The sequence below is a fragment of the Coregonus clupeaformis genome, chromosome 27, assembly GCF_020615455.1.
Source record: "Coregonus clupeaformis isolate EN_2021a chromosome 27, ASM2061545v1, whole genome shotgun sequence".
NCBI lineage: Eukaryota > Metazoa > Chordata > Actinopteri > Salmoniformes > Salmonidae > Coregonus > Coregonus clupeaformis.
This window is the reverse complement of record NC_059218.1, coordinates 22,221,850-22,248,911: the sequence shown is the minus strand read 5'-3', so window position 1 is coordinate 22,248,911 and position 27,062 is coordinate 22,221,850. Positions and strand designations below refer to the sequence as shown.

Here is a 27,062-nt window from a genome sequence, read left to right as displayed (position 1 = left end):
GTGGCATCATACTGTATCTGTGTTTATGTGTATAGAAATGTATCCATGCTCGGGGATCATCCTTTACCCTGACCCCGTGAGATGCTTTACTCTAAGAGGGGTCTCTGATCTGGAAGAGAGAGTGATATGAAAGAAACTGGATAAAGATCCACATTCTTCATGAGTCAGAAATACAAACCTACATTCTGGGGCTAACCTTGAAAAGACCTGCCCGGGTGAGTAACCTCAATGGAAAATGTTAGGCTATAATATAATTTCCTTGCTTGCTCTCTATCTATCTATTTCTCAATTTCGTCTCTCTCTCTCTCTCTCTCTCGCTCTCAAAGTCCCATTGCCTTGGCTCCACGAGATCCTCTTTTATACAACCTCTGCTCTAGTAATACTGATCACATGAAATCCACATGCAAGCTTTTTAGTATGGTTGTAGTATGGTCTCTGAATTATTCTGAATGTGATAGTCATAAGGAGGGTTGTTTTGTTATCTTGCAACATACGGAAACAGTGAACATTGAAACAGGGATTCCAATGCTGTACCTTCAGCACGTTTTCGTCAGTGGACTTGCAGTTGGTGTAGTTGGTGACATCAGTGACAGAGCCGTCAGCCTCCACAGCCAGAGTCCTGACTGGGACAGACACCTTCTTAGCAGTCAGAACAGCTGTGTTCAGCACGTCACTGTCCTACAGGGGGGCCAGACAGGACAGAGTGACCGTGTGAGGCAGGCAGATTATCACACAAATGCATTTTAAAAAATTGCATTTACATACACATGCACGCACGCATGCACACACACAATCACATGCACACGCACTTCCTTGTACTGTTTATTGTGTTTAACTGCTAAGTGTAACTTCTCAACATGAATAGACAAGTCAACGTTGATCTACGGCTGATAAAATCTCTCTAATAGCTCCATAACCTCTTTTCGAACATTGATTCAAAACAGTTTTCTGGCCGTGATACTCTCTAATAAAATGTCTTCCTAATCTAGGAGGTGTAGGGGTGGATACAGTGGCTGATGACTGTATGCCCTGGCCTGGTGTAGATTTAACTGCAGCACCAGACAGATGTTGCGGGGCAGCCTGTCAGCCGTTCTAAACTCAGCAGCACAGCACAAAAGCTGTTGACCGCGATTCAAAAATGGCAAGTTCTGCCTCTGAAAGTTACCCAAACCTAAATTACTATTGGTACAAACCTACTGTACTGAAGTAATCCATATGGGATTTGTAGCACAAACACTGCTGTGAATGTGTCAAGTACTGACAAACATGTAACGGAAGTGTGCTTGATTCCGGTCAGATGGTATTAACGTCTTCTGACAATCCAGATCTGTACTTTGTACGTACTTAGGCAGACATTTTATAAAGCAATACGCATTGTGGCTTCATTACAAAGTTGGTTCATTCCTACCTATGGGAGCCGTTTGATCCTCTCAATGAATGTCAACTTCATTAACACTGACTGAGGGAGAGTGTGACCTGGGCCAGAACAGCCCTGATGTTATCAAAGCTAGAGGCCAAGAGAGCTGGCACTCAGCCGTACAACAATTAACACATTGACACCCTCCTGACATCCCCTCTCCAGGGCTCTCCCAATCATTTACACACACGCTTTATTGTTCCTTTATAGCATCCATAAAACATCAAACCCGATGAGAGAACAACAGAGGTAAATTGATGGAACACCCAGCCTACACTTAATTGCACATCCAGGGGAGTTTAATTCAACTCACAGTCAAGCTACGGGGAGAATACAGTGGTGGTGTTACTGTTAATGCAACTAAAGCTGTGCCATACAAACCGGCATACACAAACATGTGCACGCACACGGGTGCATTCACGTATACTAAGAAAATGCCACACGTGCACACACATAAAATGCCACACATGCACGCACACGAGCACACACGTGCATGCACGCACACACACACACACATACTCACACACACTCCTTACCATGACCAGTGGTGCCAGGCCCACGTAGTCTCTCTGAGTGGTATAGATCCTCATGACGCCGACATCCTTGATGTTTCCTGTCTCAAAACGCCATGTGATCATCTGGCTCTCTGATTGTTGATCAGTCAACTCCTTGGTCTCAAAGTCAAGCTGCAATACCTCCAACAGACCCCTGACAATCCTGAAATAGAGTTACATTCACATCCTGCATCCTAATGATTTTCACAAAAGCATTCAATTCAATGTTTTACAGCTCATGAATGGACATGAATGCTGCAATCAACAAGATCTAACATGCACATTCAAATCAAGTTAAATGTTATCTGTTACATGCAGGTGTTGACCTTACAGTGAAATGCTTACTTACAAGTCCCCCAACAATGCAGTTTTAAGAAAAAAAAGTGTTGAGTAAGAAATGGATTAGTAAAAAATTTAAAATAAAAAGCAAATAATTAAAGAGCAGCAGTAAAATAACTGTAGCGAGGCTATATACAGGGGGTACCGGTACAGAGTCAATGTGCGGGGACACAGGTTAGTCGAGGTAATTGAGGTAATATGTTAATGTAGATAGAGTTAAAGTGACTATGCATAGATTATAAACAGAAAGTGGTAGCAGCGTAAATGGGGGGTGGTTGGGGTGGGGGGGACAATGCAAATAGTCCAGGTAGCCATTTGATTAGATGTTCAGGAGTCTTATGGCTTGGGGGTAGAAGCTGTTAAGAAGCCTTTTGGACCTAGACTTGGCGCTCCGGTACCGCTTACCGTGCGGTAGCAGAAAGAACAGTCTATGACTAGGGTGGCTGAACTCTTTGACAATTTTTAGGGCCTTCCTCTGACACCGCCTGGTATAGAGGTCCTGGATGGCAGGAAGCTTGGCCCCAGTGATGTACTGGGCCATACGCACTACCCTCTGTAGTGCCTTGCGGTCGGAGGCCGAGCAGTTGCCATACCAGGCGGTGATCAATCAATCAATCAATTTTATTTTATATAGCCCTTCTTACATCAGCTAATATCTCGAAGTGCTTTACAGAAACCCAGCCTAAAACCCCAAACAGCTAGTAATGCAGGTGTAGAAGCACGGTGGCTAGGAAAAACTCCCTAGAAAGGCCAAAACCTAGGAAGAAACCTAGAGAGGAACCAGGCTATGAGGGGTGGCCAGTCCTCTTCTGGCTGTGCCGGGTGGAGATTATAACAGAACCATGCCAAGATGTTCAAAAATGTTCATAAGTGACAAGCATGGTCAAATAATAATCAGGAATAAATCTCAGTTGGCTTTTCATAGCCGATCATTAAGAGTTGAAAACAGCAGGTCTGGGACAGGTAGGGGTTCCATAACCGCAGGCAGAACAGTTGAAACTGGAATAGCAGCAAGGCCAGGCGGACTGGGGACAGCAAGGAGTCACCACGGCCGGTAGTCCCGACGTATGGTCCTAGGGCTCAGGTCTCTCAGTTGGCTTTTCATAGCCGATCATTAAGAGTTGAAAACAGCAGGTCTGGGACAGGTAGGGGTTTCGTAACCGCAGGCAGAACAGTTGAAACTGGAATAGCAGCAAGGCCAGGCGGACTGGGGACAGCAAGGTGTCAGCATGCCCGGTAGTCCTGACGTATGGTCCTAGGGCTCAGGTTCTCAGAGAGAAAGAGAGAACGAGAGAATTAGAGAGAGCATACTTAAATTCACACAGGACACTGGATAAGACAGGAGAAGTACTCCAGGTATAACCAACTAACCCCAGCCCCCGACACATAAACTACTGCAGCATAAATACTGGAGGCTGAGACAGGAGCGGTCCGGAGACACTGTGGCCCCATCCGAAGAAACCCCCGGACAGGGCCAAACAGGAAGGATATAACCCCACCCACTCTGCCAAAGCACAGCCCCCGCACCACCAGAGGGATATCCTCAACCACCAACTTACAATCCTGAGACAAGGCCGAGTATAGCCCACAGAGGTCTCCACCACAGCACAAACCAAGGGGGGGCGCCAACCCACCCCAGACAGGAAGATCACGTCAGTAACTCAACCCACTCAAGTGACGCACCCCTCCTAGGGACGGCATGAAAGAGCACCAGCAAGCCAGTGACTCAGCCCCTGTAACAGGGTTAGAGGCAGAGAACCCCAGTGGAGAGAGGGGAACCGGCCTGGCAGAGACAGCAAGGGCTGTTCGTTGCTCCAGAGCCTTTCCGTTCACCTTCACACTCCTGGGCCAGACTACACTCAATCATATGACCTACTGAAGAGATAAGTCTTCAGTAAAGACTTAAAGGTTGAGACCGAGTCTGCGTCTCTCACATGGGTAGGCAAACTGTTCCATAAAATTGGAGATCTATAGGAGAAAGCCCTGCCTCCCGCTGTTTGCTTAGAAATTCTAGGGACAATTAGGAGGCCTGCGTCTTGTGACCGTAGCGTACGTATTGGTATGTACGGCAGGACCAACTCGGAAAGATAGGTAGGAGCAAGCCCATGTAACGCTTTATAGGTTAACAGTAAAACCTTGAAATCAGCCCTTGCCTTAACAGGAAGCCAGTGTAGGGAAGCTAGCACTGGAGTAATATGATCGAATTTCTTGGTTCTAGTCAGGATTCTAGCAGCCGTATTTAGCACTAACTGAAGTTTATTTAGTGCTTTATCCGGTAGCCGGAAAGTAGAGCATTGCAGTAGTCTAACCTAGAAGTAACAAATGCATGGATTAATTTTTCTGCATCATTTTTGGACAGAAAATTTCTGATTTTTGCAATGTTACGTAGATGGAAAAAAAGCTGTCCTTGAAACAGTCTTGATATGTTCGTCAAAAGAGAGATCAGGGTCAAGAGTAACGCCGAGGTCCTTCACAGTTTTATTTGAGACGACTTTACAACCATCAAGATGAATTGTCAGATTTAACAGAAGATCTCTTTGTTTCTTGGGACCTAGAACAAGCATCTCTGTTTTGTCCGAGTTTAAAAGTAGAAAGTTTTCAGCCATCCACTTCCTTATGTCTGAAACACAGGCTTCTAGCGAGGGCAATTTTGGGGCTTCACCATGTTTCATTGAAATGTACAGCTGTGTGTCATCCGCATAGCAGTGAAAGTTAACATTATGTTTTCGAATAACATCCCCAAGAGGTAAAATATATAGTGAAAACAGTAGTGGTCCTAAAACGGAACCTTGAGGAACACCGAAATGTACAGTTGATTTGTCGGAGGACAGACCATTCACAGAGACAAACTGATATCTTTCCGACAGGTAAGATCTAAACCAGGCCAGAACTTGTCCGTGTAGACCAATTTGGGTTTCCAGTCTCTCCAAAAGAATGTGGTGATCGATAGTGTCAAAGGCAGCACTAAGGTCTAGTAGCACGAGGACAGATGCAGAGCCTCGGTCTGACGCCATTAAAAGGTCATTTACCACCTTCACAAGTGCAGTCTCAGTGCTATGATGGGGTCTAAAACCAGACTGAAGCATTTCGTATACATTGTTTGTCTTCAGAAAGGCAGTGAGTTGCTGCGCAACAGCTTTTTCTAAAATTTTTGAGAGGAATGGAAGATTCGATATAGGCCGATAGTTTTTTATATTTTCCGGGTCAAGGTTTGGCTTTTTTCAAGAGAGGCTTTATCACTGCCACTTTTAGTGAGTTTGGTACACATCCGGTGGATAGAGAGCTGTTTATTATGTTCAACATAGGAGGGCCAAGCACAGGAAGCAGCTCCTTCAGCAGTTTAGTAGGAATAGGATCCAGTATGCAGCTTGAAGGTTTAGAGGCCATGATTATTTTCATCATTGTGTCAAGAGATATAGTACTAAAACACTTAAGTGTCTCTCCCGATCCCAGGCCCTCGCAGAGCTGTGCAGATCCAGGACAGCTAAGCCCTGGAGGAATACGCAGATTCAAAGAGGAGTCCGTAATTTGCTTTCTAATGGTCATGATCTTTTCCTCAAAGAAGTTCATGAATTTATTACTGCTGAAGTGAAAGCCATCCTCTCTTGGGGAATGCTGCTTTTTAGTTAGCTTTGCAACAGTATCAAAAAGAAATTTTGGATTGTTCTTATTTTCCTCGATTAAGTTGGAAAAGTAGGATGATCGAGCAGCAGTGAGGGCTCTTCGGTACTGCACGGTACTGTCTTTCCAAGCTAGTCGGAAGACTTCCAGTTTGGTGTGGCGCCATTTCCGTTCCAATTTCCTGGAAGCTTGCTTCAAAGCTCGGGTATTTTCTGTATACCAGGGAGCTAGTTTCTTATGACAAATGTTTTTCGTTTTTAGGGGTGCAACTGCATCTAGGGTATTGCGCAAGGTTAAATTGAGTTCCTCAGTTAAGTGGTTAACTGATTTTTGTCCTCTGACGTCCTTGGGTAGGCAGAAGGAGTCTGGAAGGGCATCAAGGAATTTTTGTGTTGTCTGAGAATTTATAGCACGACTTTGATGCTCCTTGGTTGGGGTCTGAGCAGATTATTTGTTGCGATTGCAAACGTAATAAAATGGTGGTCCGATAGTCCAGGTGATGCAACCATTCAGGATGCTCTCGATGGTGCAGCTGTATAACTTTTTGAGGATCTGAGGATCCATGCCAAATGTTTTCAGTCTCCTGAGGGGGAATAGGCTTTGTCGTGCCCTCTGCACGACTGTCTTGGTGTGTTTGGACCATGATAGTTTGTTGGTGATGTGGACACCAAGGAAGGTGAAGCTCTCAACCTGCTCCACTACAGCCCCGTCGATGAGAATGGGGGCGTGCTCGGTCCTCCTTTTCCTGTAGTCCAAAATCATCTCCTTTGTCTTGATCACGTTGAGGGAAAGGTTGTTATCCTGGCACCACACGGCCAGGTCTCTGACCTCCTCCCTATAGGCTGTCTCATCGTTGTCGGTGATCAGGCCTACCACTGTTGTGTCGTCAGCAAACTTAATGATGGTGTTGGAGTCGTGCCTGGCCATGCAGTCATGGGTGAACAGGGAGTACAGGAGGGGACTGAGCCCGCACCCCTGAGGGGCCCCCGTGTTGAGGATCAGCGTGGCAAATGTGTTGTTACCTACCCTTACCAACTTGGGGCGGCCCGTCAGGAAGTCCAGGATCCAGTTGCAGAGGGAGGTGTATAGTCCCAGGGTCCTTAGCTTAGTGATGAGCTTTGAGGGCACTATGTTGTTGAACGCTGAGCTGTAGTCAATGAATAGCATTCTCACGTAGTTGTTCCTTTTGTCCAGGTGGGAAAGGGCAGTGTGGAGTGCAATAGAGATTGCATCATCTGTGGATCTGTTGGGGCGGTATGCAAATTGGAGTGTGTCTAGGGTTTCTGGGATAATGGTGTTGATGAGAGCACTTCATGGCTACAGACGTGAGTGCTACGGGTCTGTAGTCATTTAGGCAGGTTACCTTAGTGTTCTTGGGCACAGGGACTATGGTGGTCTGCTTAAAACATGTTGGTATTACAGACTCAGTCAGGGACAGGTTGAAAATGTCAGTGAAGTACACGTCCTGGTAATCCGTCTGGCCCTGCGGCCTTGTGAATGTTGACCTGTTTAAAGATCTTACTCACAGTCGTCCGGAACAGCTGATGCTCTCATGCATGCTTCAGTGTTGCTTGCGTCGAAGCGAGCATAGAAGTAATTTAGCTCGTCTAGTAGGCTTGTGTCACTGGGCAGCTTGTGGCTATGCTTCCCTTTGTAGTCTGTAATAGTTTGCAAGCCCTGCCACATCCGACGCGCGTCGGAGCCGGTGTAGTACGATTCAATCTTAGTCCTATATTGACGCTTTGCCTGTTTGATGGTTCATCGGAGGGCATAGTGGGATTTCTTATAAGCGTCCGGGTTAGAGTCCCGCTCCTTGAAAGCGGCAGCTCTTCCCTTTAGCTCAGTGCGGATGTTGTCTGTAATCCATGGCTTCTGGTTGGGGTAAGTATGTACGGTCACTGTGGGGACGACGTCATCGATGCACTTATTGATGAATCCAGTGACTGATGTGGTGTACTCCTCAATGCCTTCGGAAGAATCCCGGAACATATTCCAGTCTGTGCTAGCAAAACAGTCCTGTAGCTTAGCATCTGCTTCATCTGACCACTTCTTTATTGACCGAGTCACTGGTGCTTCCTGCTTTAGTTTTTGCTTGTATGCAGGAATCAGGAGGATAGAATTATGATCAGATTTGCCAAATGGAGGGCGAGGGAGAGCTTTGTACGCGTCTCTGTGTGTGGAGTAAATGTGGTCTAGAGTTGTTTAAACTCTGGTAGCACATTTAACATGATGGTAGAAATTAGGTAAAACGAATGTAAGTTTCCCTGCATTAAAGTCCCCGGCCACTAGGAGCGCCACTTCTAGATGAGCGTTTTCCTGTTTGCTTATGGCCTTATACAGCTCACTGAGTGTGGTCTTAGTGCCGGCATCGGTTTGATGTGGTAAATAGACAGCTACGAGTAATATAGATGAAAACTCTCTTGGTAAATAGTGTGGTCTACAGCTTATCATGATACTCTACCTCAGGCGAGCAAAACCGCAATACTTTCTTAGTATTAGATTTCGTGCACCAACTGTTGTTTACAAATAAACACAGACCGCCACCCCTTGTCTTACCGGAGGCGGCTGTTCTATCTTGCCGATGCAGCGTAAACCCCGCCAGCTGTACGTTATCCATGTTGTCGTTCAGCCACGACTTGGTGAAATATACGTTTTCCCGTTTGTAGGATATTTGTGATCGTAGCTCGTCTATTTTCTTTTCCAATGATTGTACGTTGGCTAATAGGACTGATGGTAGAGGCAGATTACCCACTCGCCGTCACATCCTTACAAGGCATCCCGACCTACGTACCCAATATTTCTGTCTCTTTCTCCTGTGAATGACGGGGATTTGGGCCTTGTCGGGTGTCTGAAGGAAATCCTTTGCGTCCGACTCGTTAATGAAAAAATATTTGTCCAGTACGAGGTGAGTAATCACTGTCCTGATTTCCAGAAGCTATTTTCGGTCATAAGAGATGATGGCAGATATAAGTGTTGACAGTCATAGTTTGGGTATCATAGTTGTCCATTCAGCTATTTTATTTAGAATTTTAGGACCCCTATAGGTATAAAATAATACATTTTAAATTACTACTATAGCCCATAGACATGTATTGAATAACCCACTCATCAATGGCAAAATAGACATTCAAAAAATGTATCATAAGGAGTAAGGTTTTGAAGTGTATGTCCTATCTAGGAAATATAAGAAATATATTTTAATTTGGACACATATTTAAGCCCTTTTTTTGTTGGTACAAAACGACTTCCATACTTCACGTACCAAGTTACCTTCAGACGAGTCCCGGAGAATACCATCATGTTCGTGAGAGTCTCATCTTTCCATAGAGTGACCATATTAGTTTGTAGGTTTTTGAGAGAAGACCGATTTTTGGGGGATGTCTCCTAGTCTACAATTTTGTACGTTTGCCCACTGACAAAGACATGATCAGTCTATCATTTTAATTGTAGGTTTATTTTAACAGTGAGAGACAGAATAACAACAACAAAATCCAGAACAACGCATGTCAAAAATTTTTATAAATTGATTTGCATTTTAATGAGGGAAATAAGTATTTGAAGATTTCTGGCTCCCAGGTGTCTTTTATGCAGGTAACGAGCTGAGATTAGGAGCACACTCTTAAAGGGAGTGCTCCTAATCTCAGTTTGTTACCTGTATAAAAGACACCTGTCCACAGAAGCAATCAATCAATCAGATTCCAAAATCTCCACCATGGCCAAGACCAAAGAGCTCTCCAAGGATGTCAGGGACAAGATTGTAGACCTACACAAGCCTTAATGGGCTACAAGACCATCACCAAGCAGCTTGGTGAGAAGGTGATAACAGATGGTGTGATTATTCGCAAATGGAAGAAACACAAAAGAACTGTCAATCTCCCTCGGCCTGGGGCTCCATGCAAGATCTCACCTCGTGGACTTGCAATGATCATGAGAACGGTGAAGAATCAGCCCAGAACTACACGGGAGGATCTTGTCAATGATCTCAAGGCAGCTGGGACCATAGTCACCAAGAAAACAATTGGTAACACACTATGCCGTGAAGGACTGAAATCCTGCAGCGCCCGCAAGGTCCCCCTGCTCAAGAAAGCACATATACAGGGCCGTCTGAAGTTTGCCAATGAACATCTGAATGATTCAGAGGAGAACTGGGTGAAAGTGTTGTGGTCAGATGAGACCAAAATCGAGCTCTTTGGCATCAACTCAACTCGCCGTGTTTGGAGGAGGAGGAATGCTGCCTATGACCCCAAGAACACCATCCCCACCGTCAAACATGGAGGTGGAAACATTATGCTTTGGGGGTGTTTTTCTGCAAAGGGGACAGGACAACTTCACCGCATCAAAGGGATGATGGACGGGGCCATGTACCGTCAAATCTTGGGTGAGAACCTCCTTCCCTCAGCCAGGGCATCGAATATGGGTCGTGGATGGATATTCCAGCATGACAATGATCCAAAACACACAGCCAAGGCAACAAAGGAGTGGCTCAAGAAGAAGCACATTAAGGTCCTGGAGTGGCCTAGCCAGTCTCCAGACCTAAATCCCATAGAAAATCTGTGGAGGGAGCTAATGGTTCGAGTTGCCAAACGTCAGCCTCGAAACCTTAATAACTTGGAGAAGATCTGCAAAGATGAGTGGAACAAAATCCTCCTGAGATGTGTGCAAACCTGATGGCCAACTACAAGAAACGTCTGACCTCTGTGATTTTCAACAAGGGTTTTGCCACCAAGTACTAAGTCATGTTTTGCAGAGGGGTCAAATACTTATTTCCCTCATTAAAATGCAAATCAATTTATAACCTTTTTTACATGCGTTTTTCTGGATTGTTTTGTTGTTATTCTGTCTCTCACTGTTCAAATAAACCTACCATTAAAATTATAGACTGATCATGTCTTTGTCAGTGGGCAAATGTACAAAATCAGCTTTCCATCGCAGATGCTGAAGGCCGACATGGGCGGATGCAGTGGTTTGAGACGCAGCCCATCAAACCTCCCCTGATATCTCTATCTTAAACAGATGGATTTTGATGGGTGCACGGGTGCGTCAATCGACTCTCAAGGATTTTAAAACCAGACAGAGCCTTGACAGCCTCTCTACAGCTCAGATTGGTTGGTGGGTGCGTGGGAGGGAGGGGGGGGACCTCTGTCCACCCGCCTGGGTGTTCACTGGTTATTCACTAGTTAATACCGCTGCTGGGACTTGGAATATCTGGGCTCCTAATCTTGCCCAGAACGCGCCAGCCAGTGCTTAAGCCCGGATAACGCACTGATGATTACTGATGATTACAGATAAGTGGGTCGGACGGGCGGCACGCTGAGCCGGGTTGGAGTGTGTGTGTGTGTGAGTGTTTGTCTGAGGGGGAGAGCAAGTGCTGGGAGGTTGCTGGGCAGAGGTTTGTTTTGCCATCTGGATCAGGTAGTGCTGTGATAGCAGCACACAATGTTCCATGTTGACAGCACATCATTGATGCTGTGACACATGATGCTGTGTGATGCTGTGTGATGCTGTCCTCTAAAGCCAACATGTCCAGTCCATCAATAAATACTGTAGATGTGCATCTGTAAAACATCACGTTACCTGGCCCCTTACAATTCTTCATGTGTCCATGAGTAAAAACGAAGTGTCACCAACTTCTAAAAATGTTTTCAATCAAATACATACATGAATAATATAGCAACTCAAAACTATTGGCAGCAGTGACTTGTGTCCATCGCTTGGTTCATCGAACACAAATGCCTTTAATGACAAAATAACAGTTGACAAATGGACATGAGTTGTCACTAACAAGATGTGTCTGATATAAAGATGGGGGATTAGAAGATCACATAATGAAGAAATATTCTAAACCAGGGGTATTCAACTCTTACCCTACGAGGTCCAGAGCCTGCTGGTTTTCTGTTCTACCTGAAAATGAATTGCACCCACCTGGTGTCCCAGGTCTAAATAAATAAGGCCCTGATTAGAGGGGAACAATGAAAAAATGCAGTGGAACGGGCTTTGAGGTCCAGAGTTGAGTTTGAGGGTTTTAAACTGTTCATATTAACCCAGTTGATCCCTCCCCAACTGTAGTAGACAGCAGGAATACTAATGTTCTTACTGATGTCATCATAATCTCAAAGAGTATTACAAACAACTGATTGGCATTGTCAACTTCTGTATGTTATTCCGTGTATTTACAGGGCTGGTTTCTTGGTCAAAGATTAGTGGTATAGTCTATTTCAATGAATATTCTTCATTGGGGAATGCTGTTTTGGTCAGCACTAGGCTTGATCTCTGTCCGGGAAACCGGTGCATATTGTGTAAGATTATAACTAGGGCCCAGAGTTTTTCCTGACCACATGGCCTCACCTGACCAGGGAAAACACCAGGCCCCATAACATATCTAATGTAAACCAGGGGGAATTACTGCCTAAAGCAAATAACAGTGCCACATATTCTGTATCTGTTATAATAGTTCCCTAAAGAGGTATTTGAATAGTCCCTTTAGCCTATTTACAATGAGAGTGACTCATCACAATGTAACATAGATCTGCTTCATACAATAACAGGCTGTTGCACAGATGCCAGGACCACACCAACACGGCAACTGATGAAGTTAAATTGTTTTCCTCCTCAATCAAATCCTAGATTTGCAATCTCTTCCTTCTCAGAATCTGGAAATCTATAACAAACAACCTGTTTGTTTCTTCTACCCTTGTCTTTGGACAAGTGCTGTGCATCAACATTCTTACACTACTTATATCAGTAGTAACAGGACAGAGGAAGGCCATCTTAAAGATTTAAGAGAGCCTAAGTCAAGATGTTTGCAGAAAATGTAGGGCTATTAGAAACTTGGCAGTCACTCAAACGGTGTCACTATTGTAATGAATAAGATGTTCAGAACCATTTGAAGTTTCATTGTTTGGAATTCAGTAGAGGTTGGAAAGGAGCCTATCCCATTCTTGAACACACACCTTTTCCCGGTGTTGGTGGTCTTTCTCTGACACACGACAGAGATGGTGTTAGCGCCCCCTCTGCCAGACTCCAGGGCGATGTCCCATAAGGTTGAATCACTGGGCCTCGCTGTACTGAACGACATGCCCTTCCTCACGGTGGCTCTGGAACACACAGATACACAGTCACTGTAACACACACAGGTCAGTTGACATACACACATACTGTACAAACACAGGTTACTTGAGGTGATATCAACAGAACCTTCACGTATCTGTTTGAGTATTATTGACCCATGAGTATCTGCTGCAGGGGAGGCGAGGCTATCTAAGATCACCTGAGAACCTCAGATAATGATAGAAGCCTGAGATACACTACATGACCAAAAGTATGTGGACACCTGCTCGTCGAACATCTCATTCCTTTATCATGGGTTTTTAATATGGAGTTGGTCCCCTCTTCGCTGCTGTAACAGCCTCCACTCTTCTGGGAAGGCTTTCCACTAGATGTTGGAACATTGCTGCGGGGACTTGCTTCCATTCAGCCACAAGAGCATTAGTGAGGTCGAGCACTGATGTTGGGCAACGCTTGGCATTGCACATGGGGATCTTAGGCTTGTGTGCAGGCTGCTTGGCCATGGAAACCCAATTCATGAAGCTCCTGATGAACAGTTCTTGTGCTGATGTTGCTTCCAGAGGCAATTTGGAACTCGGTAGTGAGTGTTGCAACCGATGACAGACGATTTTAACGCGCTACACGCTTCAGCACTCGGCGGTTCCGTTCTGTGAGCTTGTGTGGCCTACCACTTCACGGCTGAGCCGTTGTTGCTCCTAGACGTTTTCACTTCACAATAATAGCACTTACAGTTGACCGGGGAAGCTCTAGAAGGGCAGAAATTTGACGAACTGACTTGTTGGAAGGTGGCATCCTATGATGGTGCAACGTTAAAAGTCACTCAGCTTTTCAGTACGGGCCATTTTACTGCCAATGTTTGTCTATGGAGATTGCACTGCTCTGTGCTCGATTTTATACACCTGTCAGTAACGGGTGTGGCTGAAATAGCCGATTCCACTAATTTGAAGGAGTGTCCACGTACTTTTGTATATATAGAGTACTTAGCACAAGGCTTAGCATCTAAAGCTGCCTTCAGGCAACCTCTCGCATATTCACATTAAAACATGCAGTGGTTGGTCAAAGTTCAATTTGAAAGAAGATCAACATGTTATTACCACTGTGTGGCTGGTTTCAGTGTGTGTGTGTGTGTGTGTGTCTGCGTGTGGGTGTGTATGTATGTGTGTGTATGCATGTGTGTGAGTGTGTGTAAATGTGCGTGTGTGTGCTTTCACGCATGTGTGTGTGTGTGTGTGTGTGTGTGTGTGTGTGTATGTGTGTGTTCTCTATGCTCTTTGCTCTTGGTGTCTAACGAGGTGTGCTGACAGACAGTGGAGAAGTGATGTTTACCTTCCTGCCTGCAAACCGAGAATCAGCAGGCACATCTTATTCCCATCAGTGCTAGCTGCTTGCTGGGGAACCACTGATAATTGTGATGATTGCGTGATTCCTTCCCTCTATCTCTCCTGTAAACAGCAGTGCAGGAGCCCTCATTACACGCTTCTAAGGGTGGGAGGACCAGGCAGGGCGGCAGCACCAGGCCCTCATACAGACTCCCTAGGACGGGGTGACCCAGTGTGGGTAAAGAACCCTCTCTGACATGGCCTGACCATGGAGACCTTGTCATCAGACTTATTCCTGGAATGATTGAATAAGCATGAAAAGTGCTGTGAAACAGTATTTGCCCCTTTCTAATTTTCTCTACTTTTGCATATTGTTGATACTGAATGTTATCAGATCTTCAACCAAAACCTAATATTAAATAAAGGGAACCTAATTGAACAAATAACACAACAATTACATACTTCTTTCATAAACAAAGTTATGCAACACCCAATGTCCCTGTGTGAAAAACGAATTGCCCCTTACACTCAATAACTGGTTGTGCTGTCTTAAACTGCAATGACTCCAACCAAACGCTTCCTGTAGTTGTTGATCTGTCTCTCACATCGCTGTGGAGGAATTTTGGCCCACTCTTCCATGCAGAACTGCTTTAACTCAGTGACGTGTGGGTTTTCAAGCATGAACTGCTCGTTTAAAGTCCAGCCACAACATCTCAATTGGGATTAAGTCTGGATTTTGACTAGGCCATTCCAAAACTTCAAGCCTGTTGCTTTTTAGCCATTTTCATGTAGACTTAACTGTGTGTTTTGGATCATTGTCTTGCTGCATGACCGAGCTGCGCTTCAGCTTCAGCTCACAGACGGATGGCCTGACATTCTCCTGTAGCACTCACGTTGGTAGCCATGAAGTGCTTTGAAAGGCTGGTCATGGCTCACTTCAACACCATCATCCCGGAATCCCTTGACCCACTCCAATTCGCATACCGCCTCAACAGATCCACATATGACACAATCTTAATCGCACTCCACACTGCCCTTTCCCCACCTAAGCTAAGGACCCTGGGACTAAACATCTCCCTCTGCAACTGGATCCTGGACTTCCTGACGGTCCACCCCCAGGTGGTAAGGGTAGGCAATAACACATCTGCCACGTTGATCCTCAACACGGGGTCCCCTCAGGGGTGCGTGCTTAGTCCCCTCCTGTACTCCCTGTTCACCCATGACTGTGTGGCCAAGCACGACTCCAACACCATCATTAAGTTTGATGACGACACAACAGTGGTAGGCCTGATCACCGACAACGATGAGACCGCCTATAGGGAGGAGGTCAGAGACCTGGCCATGTGGTGCCAGGAGAACATCTTCTCCCTCAACATGAGCAAGACAAAGGAGCTGATCGTGGACTACAGGAAAAGGAGGTCCGAAGACGCCCCCATTCACATCGACAGGGCTGTAGTGGAGCGGGTCGAGAGTTTCAAGTTCCTTGTTGTCCACATCACCAACAAACTATCATACAGCTGCACCATCGAGAGCATCCTGACCGGTTGCATCACCGCCTGGTATGGCAACTGCTCGGCATCCGACCGTAAGGCGCTACAGAGGGTAGTGCGTACGGCCCAGTACATCACTGGGGCCAAGCTTCCTGCCATCCAGCACCTCTATACCAGGCGATGTCAGAGGAAGGCGCAAAAAATTGTCAAAGACTCCAGTCACCCAAGTCATAGACTTTTCTCTCTGCTACCGCACGGCAAGCAGTACTGGAGCACCAAGTCTAGGTCCAAAAGGCTCCTTAACAGCTTCTACCCCCAAGCCATAATCACAATTGATCAAATGGCCACCTGGATTGTTTTTACACTGCTGCTACTCACTGTTTATTATCTATGCATAGTCACTTTACCCCTACCTACATGTACAAATTACCTCAACTAACCTGTACCCCCACACATTGACTCTGTACCGGTACCCCCTATATATAGCCTCGTTATTTTATTGTGTTACTTTTTAATTTTATTTTTTACTTTAGTTATTTAGTAAATATTTTCTTAACTCTATTTATTGAACTGCATTGTTGGTTAAGGGCTTGTAAGTAAGCATTTCACAGTAAGGTCTGCACCTGTTGTATTCGGCGCATGTGACAAATACAATTTGATTTGATTTGATTTGATAATTCTCTGATATAGAGCAGAATTCATGGTTCCTTATATTAAGGCAAGTCGTCCAGGTCCTGAGGCAGCAAAGCATCCTCAAACCATCACACTACCCCCACCACCATACTTGACCATTGGTATAAGGTTATACTTTGGACTCATCTGTCCATAGAACATTATTCCAAGAGTCTTGATGATCATCCAGGTGCTTCCAGGTGCTTTTTGGCAAACTTGAGTCAACTTTTGTGGACGAGATGTATCCCATTATGTCTGGCGAAAACCAAACACTGCATTCCACAGTAAGAACCTAGGGGAGGTTCAGGACCTGGACGTCGGCACTGTATGTGCATTGGGGGTGGCTACAAGGAGTACAAGGAGTCAAAGTAAGTCTTTAAGCTTGTGTATGCGTGTGAGCTATAACCTATATAACCTACATAAATGTATGTAAATCTGTCCACTACAGTATATACATTTGCAATACATGTTTAATGTAATGTAATACATGTAGTCATCTGTATGTTTCTCTTTGAGTGAGAACATAGCCTCCTGTAGCTCAGTTGGTAGAGCATGGCGCTTGCAACGCCAGGGTTGTGGGTTTGATTCCCATGGAGGGCCAGTATGAAAAATGTATGCACTCACTAACTGTAAGTCACTCTGGATAAGAGCGTCTGCTAACTGACTAAACATACACGCTTATTTAGATGGAGTGATTCTGGGCTGACTGAGTCTGTATCCCAAATGGCACCCTATTTCCTATATAGTGTAGTACTTTTGACCAGGCCCATTTGTCTCTGTCATTGTGTGTGTGTGTGTGTGTATTTCTAAATGGGGAAGTGCCTGCAACATTGTTTCCTAATCAGGCCCGTTGATTGTGTGGCCTAAGGAAGCACTAATCCCCTCTCCTTTTGGGTTTCTTCCAGCTGTGCAACATGTCCCTGGAGCTCTCTCCACTCTGCCTTAAGCTTTTTTTGACTCTATCCATAGGCCAGACAGCTTGTCTGTTCCTCCCAGCGAACATAAAGGCTTAGAGAGGGGACAGAACAGAACAGGGACATGTGAGACTTCAAGCGTGCGTGGATACCTAGTGATAGATTTTGAAGGCCGACCAGGGGCTGCCTGGAAGTTGAATTTAGTCAAATCCAACATAGCAATGTTTACGCAGTCAGTGCCTTTGTTACAAATCCCTACTTGTACACATTTATTATACTGAGAACCGGAGGCCACTACATGTGAGAGCAGACTAGTTAATAGAATACTTGTCTAAGTAAAGTAAAGTAAAATAATATGGAGTGGCGCATCTTCCATCAGTGTATAAAGGTCGCTGATCTATCGCTCTCATCTTTCTCAACAGGAATAAAATACCTTTCCTAGAAAATATGATTAAATCATGATTATTTGTCAGAACCCATCAGCATTAAAAGGTGACAGGCAAAGGTTTCCCTGCTTTTCCAAACCTTTCTTTATACAACAGCTAAATACATCATAAAATGATCTGCAATAATATTATGTTCAGGGTAGATTTTGTATCCTTGATATAACACTTAAATAGGTATGGCTACCTGTCAACATGCTGCTTTGGAATGCTTGGAAATTGTCACTGCAGGGCATTGTGAAAATTCCATCATTTTGAAAAGGTTCAAAGTTATCTGATTTTAGTGCACAATTTCCCACATTTCTGAGCTCACATGCTCAATATTGTACTGTTGAACATAATCAGAACTCTATTTAACGTTTTACATTTGATCCAGCTATTTCAAAGTAGTTTTCATTTTTCACTTGTGTTGCACTAGCTAGGTTTCGATCCAATTGGCGACAGATTTTCATGCAAATACTCTAGAATCTGCATAAAGGAAATATGCACATTTTCCTACCAGTGGTGTGTTTCCACCAAATTGACTTTTAGTGGATAGAAATCAGTGCATGGTGACGTAGTGCACACAAAATGTACTTACGTTTTCATGTCCCAAATAAAAATCTAAAGTTCAATATGTTTACATCACATTTTCAACTGTACTTATGGTTTTGTCAAAAAAAATGTTGCGTTAAATAGCAAATGTGCCTACTCTGGTCTTGGCTAGTTCGCTCTAGCCAACAGCTCGCAGATACAGTGCGGTTAGGTTGTGCGGGTATAGTCTACATGATGAGATTATTATGGATAAGAGCATCGATCATCATGTCGCCAGAATAAGACCCTCGATATTTATTTGAAAGGAGCATCAAGATCACAGTGCACTTTCACCACCCTGTGAAGTTCATCATAACTTATATCATCTGTAGCCTAATAAATTGCATGGTTTCCCAAGTCGTAGTGGGAGGACCACACACCATCATCGCGTTACTCCAAGTTTACTTTGATATGATGGTTATTATATCAATATTTGCACATATATGATGATTATTATATCAATATTTGTGTATAAAGGAGTTTCCACTGCCATTTCTCGCATAATTAATTTTACAGACACAAAAATATTCCACCATGTCCAACGTACAAATTATCTGTCTGCATTTATAAAATTGTACCGAAACGTTCTGTTTCCATCACAGCTGTCGTGATTTTCTTTTTTAACGGTATGACTTTACTCACATAAAAACTGTGGATGGAAACTTGGTTAGTGTGACAGTTGGTGGTCGTCAGATTTATGCTGCAGAATGAGAAGACAGATGCTGTTCTCCTTCTAGCTAACTATAATAAATCACTTGAAACGACACTACAGTTTACAGTGATCTTTATTTATGTACAGCTCAAAGTGGTAAGAGTATTTGTGATTGAGAAAATGCTTATCAAAGCAATTTCGCCAGGAGAGATCAGGATCATGGATGTTCTTGGCTAGCTAAGCCACGCTTGTGCTTAGCTAGCTATCCAGCTAGCTAACCTTGTGTTCACAGTACAATTGTCAGAAAGGGTTTAGCTAGCTATATATGGTAACATTTGACCAGTAATAGTTGAATTATTTTCATGTGGTAGTTAGCCACATTTTGATTAGATAGCTTGCTGGCTGCAGCACCAATGGCTAGCTAGATAGCAGAAATATTGTTTCCCAAGAAGCTAACATTCATTATACTGTACATGTGTTGTATCATCCAACAAGTCTTATCAACTAAAACATTTAGCTAATCTTAGCTGTTTGAATGGCAGCCTCATCAAATTGGATGGACGTCAAATACTGACTTGTATCACGGGTGACCTGGCTGCATTATCTGCATTTGCGTATAATCATTATTGACCTACATGTTTATTTCCCAGATCATGTCAGTATCATTTGTTTCATTTCATAAAAGCCATGTCTGTAGCTTGTGTTCCTTGCAGTAAGCAATTGTGCTTTTCCTTTTGCCCTCAAATGATCCTTGCATTTATTGGACAGCAAATGTCATTCACCAAAAAGTAGAAATGACAGCTAAAATGTAGTCATATTTTTTTGTGTGTGGAGGCTTATTTAATTAAGCCTAAATTAGCATTATTATCAAGAGTTATGGTTTTGTGGAGACCTTTGCCTGTCACCTTTAAAAACACGTGATAAGAATCACTGATGCTCTTTATGTGGCATTAAAGGAAAATGTGATTGGCATATGATGCAGCTGTGGATCATAATATCAGCAGACAGATAGCACCCATCAGTGCTGTGTGTGCGTGTGCATGTCAGACAGAAAACTATTTGCTCTCATAGGTAGGTCTTTGAATTTGCGATTGGAATACTAATTGCTTAGCAGAGTGTTGTCTTTTAAAATACTAACATCTCATTATTTTTTAACTGAGCTGACTGTCTGTTTGAAACAGCACAAACAGGATCAAAGACAGAAATACTCCTCCATTAGGTCTATTACAGCACCAGTCAAAGGAATTAGAGGGGAAAATATTCTGATAATGCGGGGGACATCAGAATAGTGTGGTCATGAAGTGAAAGCCCAGTGGCTTAAAGTCACATGCTGCCAGACAGACAACTCCTAATCTCCACAAACACAAACACACTGGCAAGGCAACTTTATCAAATATGATCACAGCGGATAGACACACACACACACACACACCCTCCCCCTGTGTCACGCTCTGGCTCCGGGACTCTGTATATTGAGCCAGGGTGTGTTCATTCATTGGGTGTATTTCTATGTTGGTATTTCTGTTGGGTTCATTTCTATGTTTGAGATAATGACTCCCAATCAGGGGCAACGAGTGTCAGCTGTGGGCTGGTTGTCTCTGATTGGGAGCCATATTTAATCTGTATGTTTTCCTTTGGGTGTTGTGGGTTTTTGTTCCGTGTTCAGTCAGTGTTACTGTGGACTTCACGATCGTGTTTTGTTTTGTACTTGTGCTTTAACTAATTAAAGTCATGTTCGTTTCACACGCTGCGCCTTGGTCTACTCCTTCTCGTCAAGACGATCGTGACAGAAAAACCCACCATACAAAGACCAAGCAGCGTGTCCAGGAACACACGCAGGAGGTGACGCTGGTGGATGTCCTCCTCGGTTGGGGGCAAATTACCGAGGAGAAGGCCGTCCGGTACCGGAAGGCGATGAAGGGGGAGACCCAGGCAGGAGTGGAGAAGCGGCGTCAACCGGGCCGTGGTCGGAAAGGCGAGAGGCACCCCCAATAATTTTTTAGGGGGGGGCACACGGCATGGGCGACTGGGCAGCAGGAGGCTGCCACAGGGCGGATTGGGAGATTAAGAGAGGAGGCCACCGGCTTTTGGGGGCCAGAAGGCAGGTTGGCGGAGCCTGGATGGAGAGCAGAGCCAACTCCCCGTACTCAGGCATGGCAGCATGAGACTGGGCAGGTTCCGCGGTATGCGGAGATGCGCACTGTGCCGCGAGTGGTCCGGCATAGTCCGGTACGTCCTGTGCGAGCACCCCGCACGTGTTGTGCGAAGGTGGGCATGCAGCCAGGACGGAGTATGCCGGCTCAGCGCTCGCGGCCTCCAGTGCCTCTCCTCGGTCCCGGATATCCTGCGCCAGTGTCACGTGCTGTTATGCCAGTACGGGTACACAGCCCTGTACGTCCTGTGCTGATGCCTCACACAGAGTGTGTGAAGGTAGGCATTCAGCCAGGACGGGTTGTGGCAGCTCTTCACTCCAGGTCTCCTATCCGTCTCCATAGCCCAGTCCGGCCTGTTCCTGCTCCACGCACGAAGCCTACGGTGTGCGTTGCCAGCCCTGTTCGGCCTGTCCCTGCTCCACGCACCAAGCCTACGGTGTGCGTCGCCAGCCCTGCCCGGCCTGTTCCTGCTCCACGCACCAAGCCTACGGGGTGCGTCGTCAGCCCGGCCCGGCCTGTCCCTGCTCCACGCACCAAACCTACGGTGTGCGTCGCCAGCCCTGCCCGGCCTGTTCCTGCTCCACGCACCAAACCTACGGTGTGCGTCGCCAGCCCTGCCCGGCCTGTTCCTGCTCCACGCACTAAGCCTACGGTGTGCGTCGCCAGCCCTGCCCGGCCTGTTCCTGCTCCACGCACTAAGCCTACGGTGTGCGTCGCCAGCCCAGCCCGGCCTGTCCCTGCTCCACGCACAAAGCCTACGGTGTGCGTCGCCAGCCCGACCCGGCCTGTTCCTGCCACTCGCACCAAACCAGGGGTGCGAGTCGCCAGCCTGGTCCAACCCGTTCCTGCTACTCGCACCAAGCCAGGGATGCGAGTCGTCAGCCTGGTCCAGCCCGTTCCGGCTACTCGCACCAAGCCAGGGAATGGAGTCGTCAGTCCGGTGAGGCCCGTTCCTGTTCCACGCACCAAGCCAGGGGCGCGTGTCGTCAGTCCGGCTCCGACCAGCGGGGCTAGACAGGACCAGGGGTACTTTGGGGGGTTGGAGAGGAGGTGGGGATCAAGGCCGGAGCCAGAACCACTGCCGAGGAGGTATGCCCACCCAGCCCTCCCTTGTTTAGCCCTTATTGAGGCGCGGTCGCAGAGATAATGTACTCCCGAGTGGCGCAGTGGTCTAAGGCACTGCATCGCAGTGGTTCGAATCCAGGCTCTGTCGCAGCCGGCCGCGACCGGGAGACTCATGGGCGGCGCACAATTGGCCCAGCGTCGTCCAGGGTAGGGGAGGGAATGGCCGGCAGGGATGTAGCTCAGTTGATAGAGCATGGCGTTTGCAACGCCAGGGTTGTGGGTTCGATTCCCACGGGGGGCCAGTATTAAAAAATAATATGTATTCACTAACTGTAAGTCGCTCTGGATAAGAGCGTCTGCTAAATGACTAAAATGTAAATGTAAATGTAATAATGACTCCCAATCAGGGGCAACGAGTGTCAGCTGTGGGCTGGTTGTCTCTGATTGGGAGCCATATTTAATCTGTATGTTTTCCTTTGGGTGTTGTGGGTTTTTGTTCCGTGTTCAGTCAGTGTTACTGTGGACTTCACGATCGTGTTTTGTTTTGTACTTGTGCTTTAACTAATTAAAGTCATGTTCGTTTCACACGCTGCGCCTTGGTCTACTCCTTCTCGTCAAGACGATCGTGACACCCTGTCCCGTCCACTGGCTGGGGCGTGTTATTCAGTCAAACATACAAGACTGGTGCTCTGTGACAGCTAACAGTCTGATCAATACTAACCCAGACAGGGCCGAGGCATTGGTCAGGAGCCAGACTAATCAACTCTCAGCTAGGTTTGATGAGGCAAGCCCAGCATCTCAGCCAAGCAATCTACTAACCAAACATATCATTACTCCTGTTAAAAGAGAAATCCACTCAAAAACTATTGTTTGGTATTTTTTTCATTAGTCCACTTTAAATATAGTCCCCAAAATGTTTGCACGTCAGCAGTCAAGTTTTCAAGATATAGCACTTTCAAGCAGGTAGAAATATTACACCTTTTACTGCCTGCTTGAAAGTGCTATATCGGATTTTTCCTTTAAGATAAATTAGGACATTTATATATATATATATATATATATATATATATACAGTGAGGGAAAAAAGTATTTGATCCCCTGCTGATTTTGTACGTTTGCCCACTGACAAAGACATGATCAGTCTATAATTTTAATGGTAGGTTTATTTGAACAGTGAGAGACAGAATAACAACAATAAATGTTGTTCCACTCCTCTTTGCAGATCTTCTCCAAGTCATTAAGGTTTCGAGGCTGACGTTTGGCAACTCGAACCATCAGCTCCCTCCACAGATTTTCTATGGGATTAAGGTCTGGAGACTGGCTAGGCCACTCCAGGACCTTAATGTGCTTCTTCTTGAGCCACTCCTTTGTTGCCTTGGCCGTGTGTTTTGGGTCATTGTCATGCTTGAATACCCATCCACGACCCATTTTCAATGCCCTGGCTGAGGGATGGGGATGGTGTTCTTGGGGTCATAGGCAGCATTCCTCCTCCTCCAAACACGGCGAGTTGAGTTGATGTCAAAGAGCTCGATTTTGGTCTCATCTGACCACAACACTTTCACCCAGTTCTCCTCTGAATCATTCAGATGTTCATTGGCAAACTTCAGACGGCCCTGTATATGTGCTTTCTTGAGCAGGGGGACCTTGCGGGCGCTGCAGGATTTCAGTCCTTCACGGCGTAGTGTGTTACCAATTGTTTCTTGGTGACTATGGTCCCAGCTGCCTTGAGATCATTGACAAGATCCTCCCGTGTAGTTCTGGGCTGATTCTTCACCGTTCTCATGATCATTGCAACTCCACGAGGTGATGACTTGCATGGAGCCCCAGGCCGAGGGAGATTGACAGTTATTTTGTGTTTCTTCCATTTGCGAATAATCACACCAACTGTTGTGACCTTCTCACCAAGCTGCTTGGTGATGGTCTTGTAGCCCATTCCAGCCTTGTGTAGGTCTACAATCTTGTCCCTGACATCCTTGGAGAGCTCTTTGGTCTTGGCCATGGTGGAGAGTTTGGAATCTGATTGATTGATTGCTTCTGTGGACAGGTGTCTTTTATTCAGGTAACAAACTGAGATTAGGAGCACTCCCTTTAATAGTGTGCTCCTAATCTCAGCTCGTTACCTGTATAAAAGACACCTGGGAGCCAGAAACCTTCTGATTGAAAGGGGGTCAAATACTTATTTCCCTCATTAAAATGCAAATCAATTTATAACATTTTTGACATGCTTTTTTCTGGATTATTTTGTTGTTATTCTGTCACTGTTCAAATAAACAGGGGATCAAATACTTTTTTCCCTCACTATATATATATATATATATATATATATATATATATATATATATATATATATATATCTAATGGGCCAGTACCAGGAACAAGGAGGGATTCAGACCAACAGTGATTAATTTGCCTGAGGAGGAGGATGGGGATGCGGGTAAAAGCCGGATGACAACGGTCTATTTTAAGCCTGGCTGGATCAGTAAACAGTCTAAGTATGAGATCAGGATGGTAAAGGAAATGAGAGTCAATGAGGAGGTTGATTAAATAAATCCTTTGCCTGAGATCACGTTGAAAAGGGGGGAAATTAAGGGAGACTTGATAGAGCTGTCTGTGTGACTTCCTCAAAGTCAACTCATCATCATCTCATTTGTGATGTTTTACAGCTCCCCTCATCATCTTCTACCTTCACATATCCCACCTTTACAATCTATTTAGTGGGGAACAGCCAACAGGCTATCAGCTAAATAGACTGCTGCCGGAGACTTCCTGAACCTCCCCTTAAGCACAGCACAAACTCATCACTAAAATAGCACTTTTCAAAATACACAAGGTTAGCATCCCATGGCCTGAATTTGACAAAGTATTAATTTCTTTGGACTAAGCAATCACATTTTTTGCAGACACAAAAATAGGGCTGCCTGAAATGTCCTTAGGTTACCCACAATCCTACGGGCAAATTAAATTACTTGCAGAAAATGAACTGCCATGCAACAGTCATTTCCACCGAGCTAATTTTCCCAGCCAACCATGCAGCGGGAGGACAAACAGAGCGGGCTCATTTTCATAGATTACAGTAGGTGTCTGTGGATTTGGTATTCCGAGTTCACTTCATATCTAATGTAAACACTCGCCAAGACTCTCTACCCTCATTTTAGCTTCTGACATTTTAATTTCAGATTTCTAGATTTCTATGATTAAAACAGTCGTAAGAGCTTAGACTAGATGAGTGAGCTTGGTAAATGTAAGCTTGGTATAATTTATGTTTTTTTTTCTTCTTTTAAATGAAATACACAGTGCTTATAAAGACACTGATATGAGAAGAATCCAATTCGGTCACCAAAAATATTTAAATGAATTCCACAAGTAACTGTCCAAGGCTTTGTAGAGAATATCAGATAAGTTTAATATACATTATAGCGTATGATCTCTGTATATGCTGATACTGTACAGTGGTATTTTCATAGAGGGAAAGAGCAAAAGGGATGGCCACTTTGGACAGACTGGGAATGGATGATCTCTGAGTACTGGCTATGAGGTAGAGCAGCAAAGATGCTTACTGTAAGTGAGAGCCTTGTTCCAATGACTGTGGGACTGGAACTACCGTCAAACACACATGCACACACTCACGCATTTACGACCGCACACACACACACACACACACAAACACACACAAACACACAAACACACAAACACAAAAGTCCAGGAGGCAGTAGTGGAACCGTGGTCCGATCATCTCCACCCAAAGGGTTAACCTCTCAAATCGTTTTCAATCAGGACAGGGATTATCTGCCATAACCCTTGGGGTTTGGACTCAATCTTGGGCCTGGAGGAGTGAAGTGGAGCAGGGATTTCCCCAAGGAAGAATCACTCATCTCTGACCCAAGCCAAGCCAGGCCTGGCTCCACAAGGCCTTAAAACACTGGGCTCAGTCCATTCACTCCTCTCCCATCTCTAAATCCCAGTATGGGGCTATGAAGAGCAATGGGACTCAAGCACAGAGGCCTAACAGCATCTGCAGTGGGTCAACGGATTTGGGAAGTTCAGGTGGCATACAGATTGATCTCTCAAATAAATATTGTGACCAGAGAGGGTAAGCATATCTCACTCGACTCTCCTTGATCCCCACCCGACGCAATGCAACAAATCCATGTCAGTTTCAGGTTCAGAGATTATTAAATGTGGGACGTTTTTGGCAGCCAGTCACAGGTCCCATTCAAACAATAACTAATCTAGTAGAGGTTTCATCTTTTGTTATCTGTACTGAATATCCCTCCCTGTGCCTTTTACTCATATAATAGGATATGAACTGTGGATTAACACAAGGTCAGGGTACGCTTTGGGATATCACTGTATCAGAAGATAGAGTATGTTCTACTGTTTTTCAGTATACTCATCTAAAACATTCCAATAAAAGCAATATTATTCTGCTGTGTGATGTGCATCCGAAGCAGTGAGTAGAGCTGTTGCAAAACAGATTGAATTGTGTGTTTCGGCGCGATAGAGCTGCCTGCGTAATAAGTTAATTTCTGCCCAAAGGAGTCAGGCAGCTGTTAGTTATTTGTTTTCTTGCTCCATTACATTTATGCATTATTTATGAACTAAAATACCCAGAGATCCCTGTTCAAACATTAATGGGATGTTAAGATATGAAGGCTGCCGAATAATTTCCCAATTATTTCCCTGTCTATGGAAGAGCGCCTTCTGAACCTCTTCCAGTCGGGAGTGAAGTAGACGGGGACTAGCATACGACAAGTCTGTAATCTGTGTAGGGAGCAGAACGGCAAG

At 45.1% G+C, this 27,062-nt stretch overlaps 1 protein-coding gene across 1 annotated transcript in view; it reads right to left on the bottom strand.

Moving 5' to 3' along the window:
• LOC121541623 (transmembrane protein 132D) overlaps positions 1-27,062 on the bottom strand; it is a 53,756-nt gene that overhangs the window by 13,966 nt on the left and 12,728 nt on the right. Inside the window, exons 3-5 of the mRNA XM_041850783.2 lie at positions 12,882-13,025; positions 1,954-2,134; positions 535-678 (exon numbers count right to left, since the gene is read on the bottom strand). Of these exons, the coding sequence (XP_041706717.2) occupies positions 535-678; positions 1,954-2,134; positions 12,882-13,025 (469 nt within the window). The remainder of the gene's footprint in view (positions 1-534; positions 679-1,953; positions 2,135-12,881; positions 13,026-27,062) is intronic.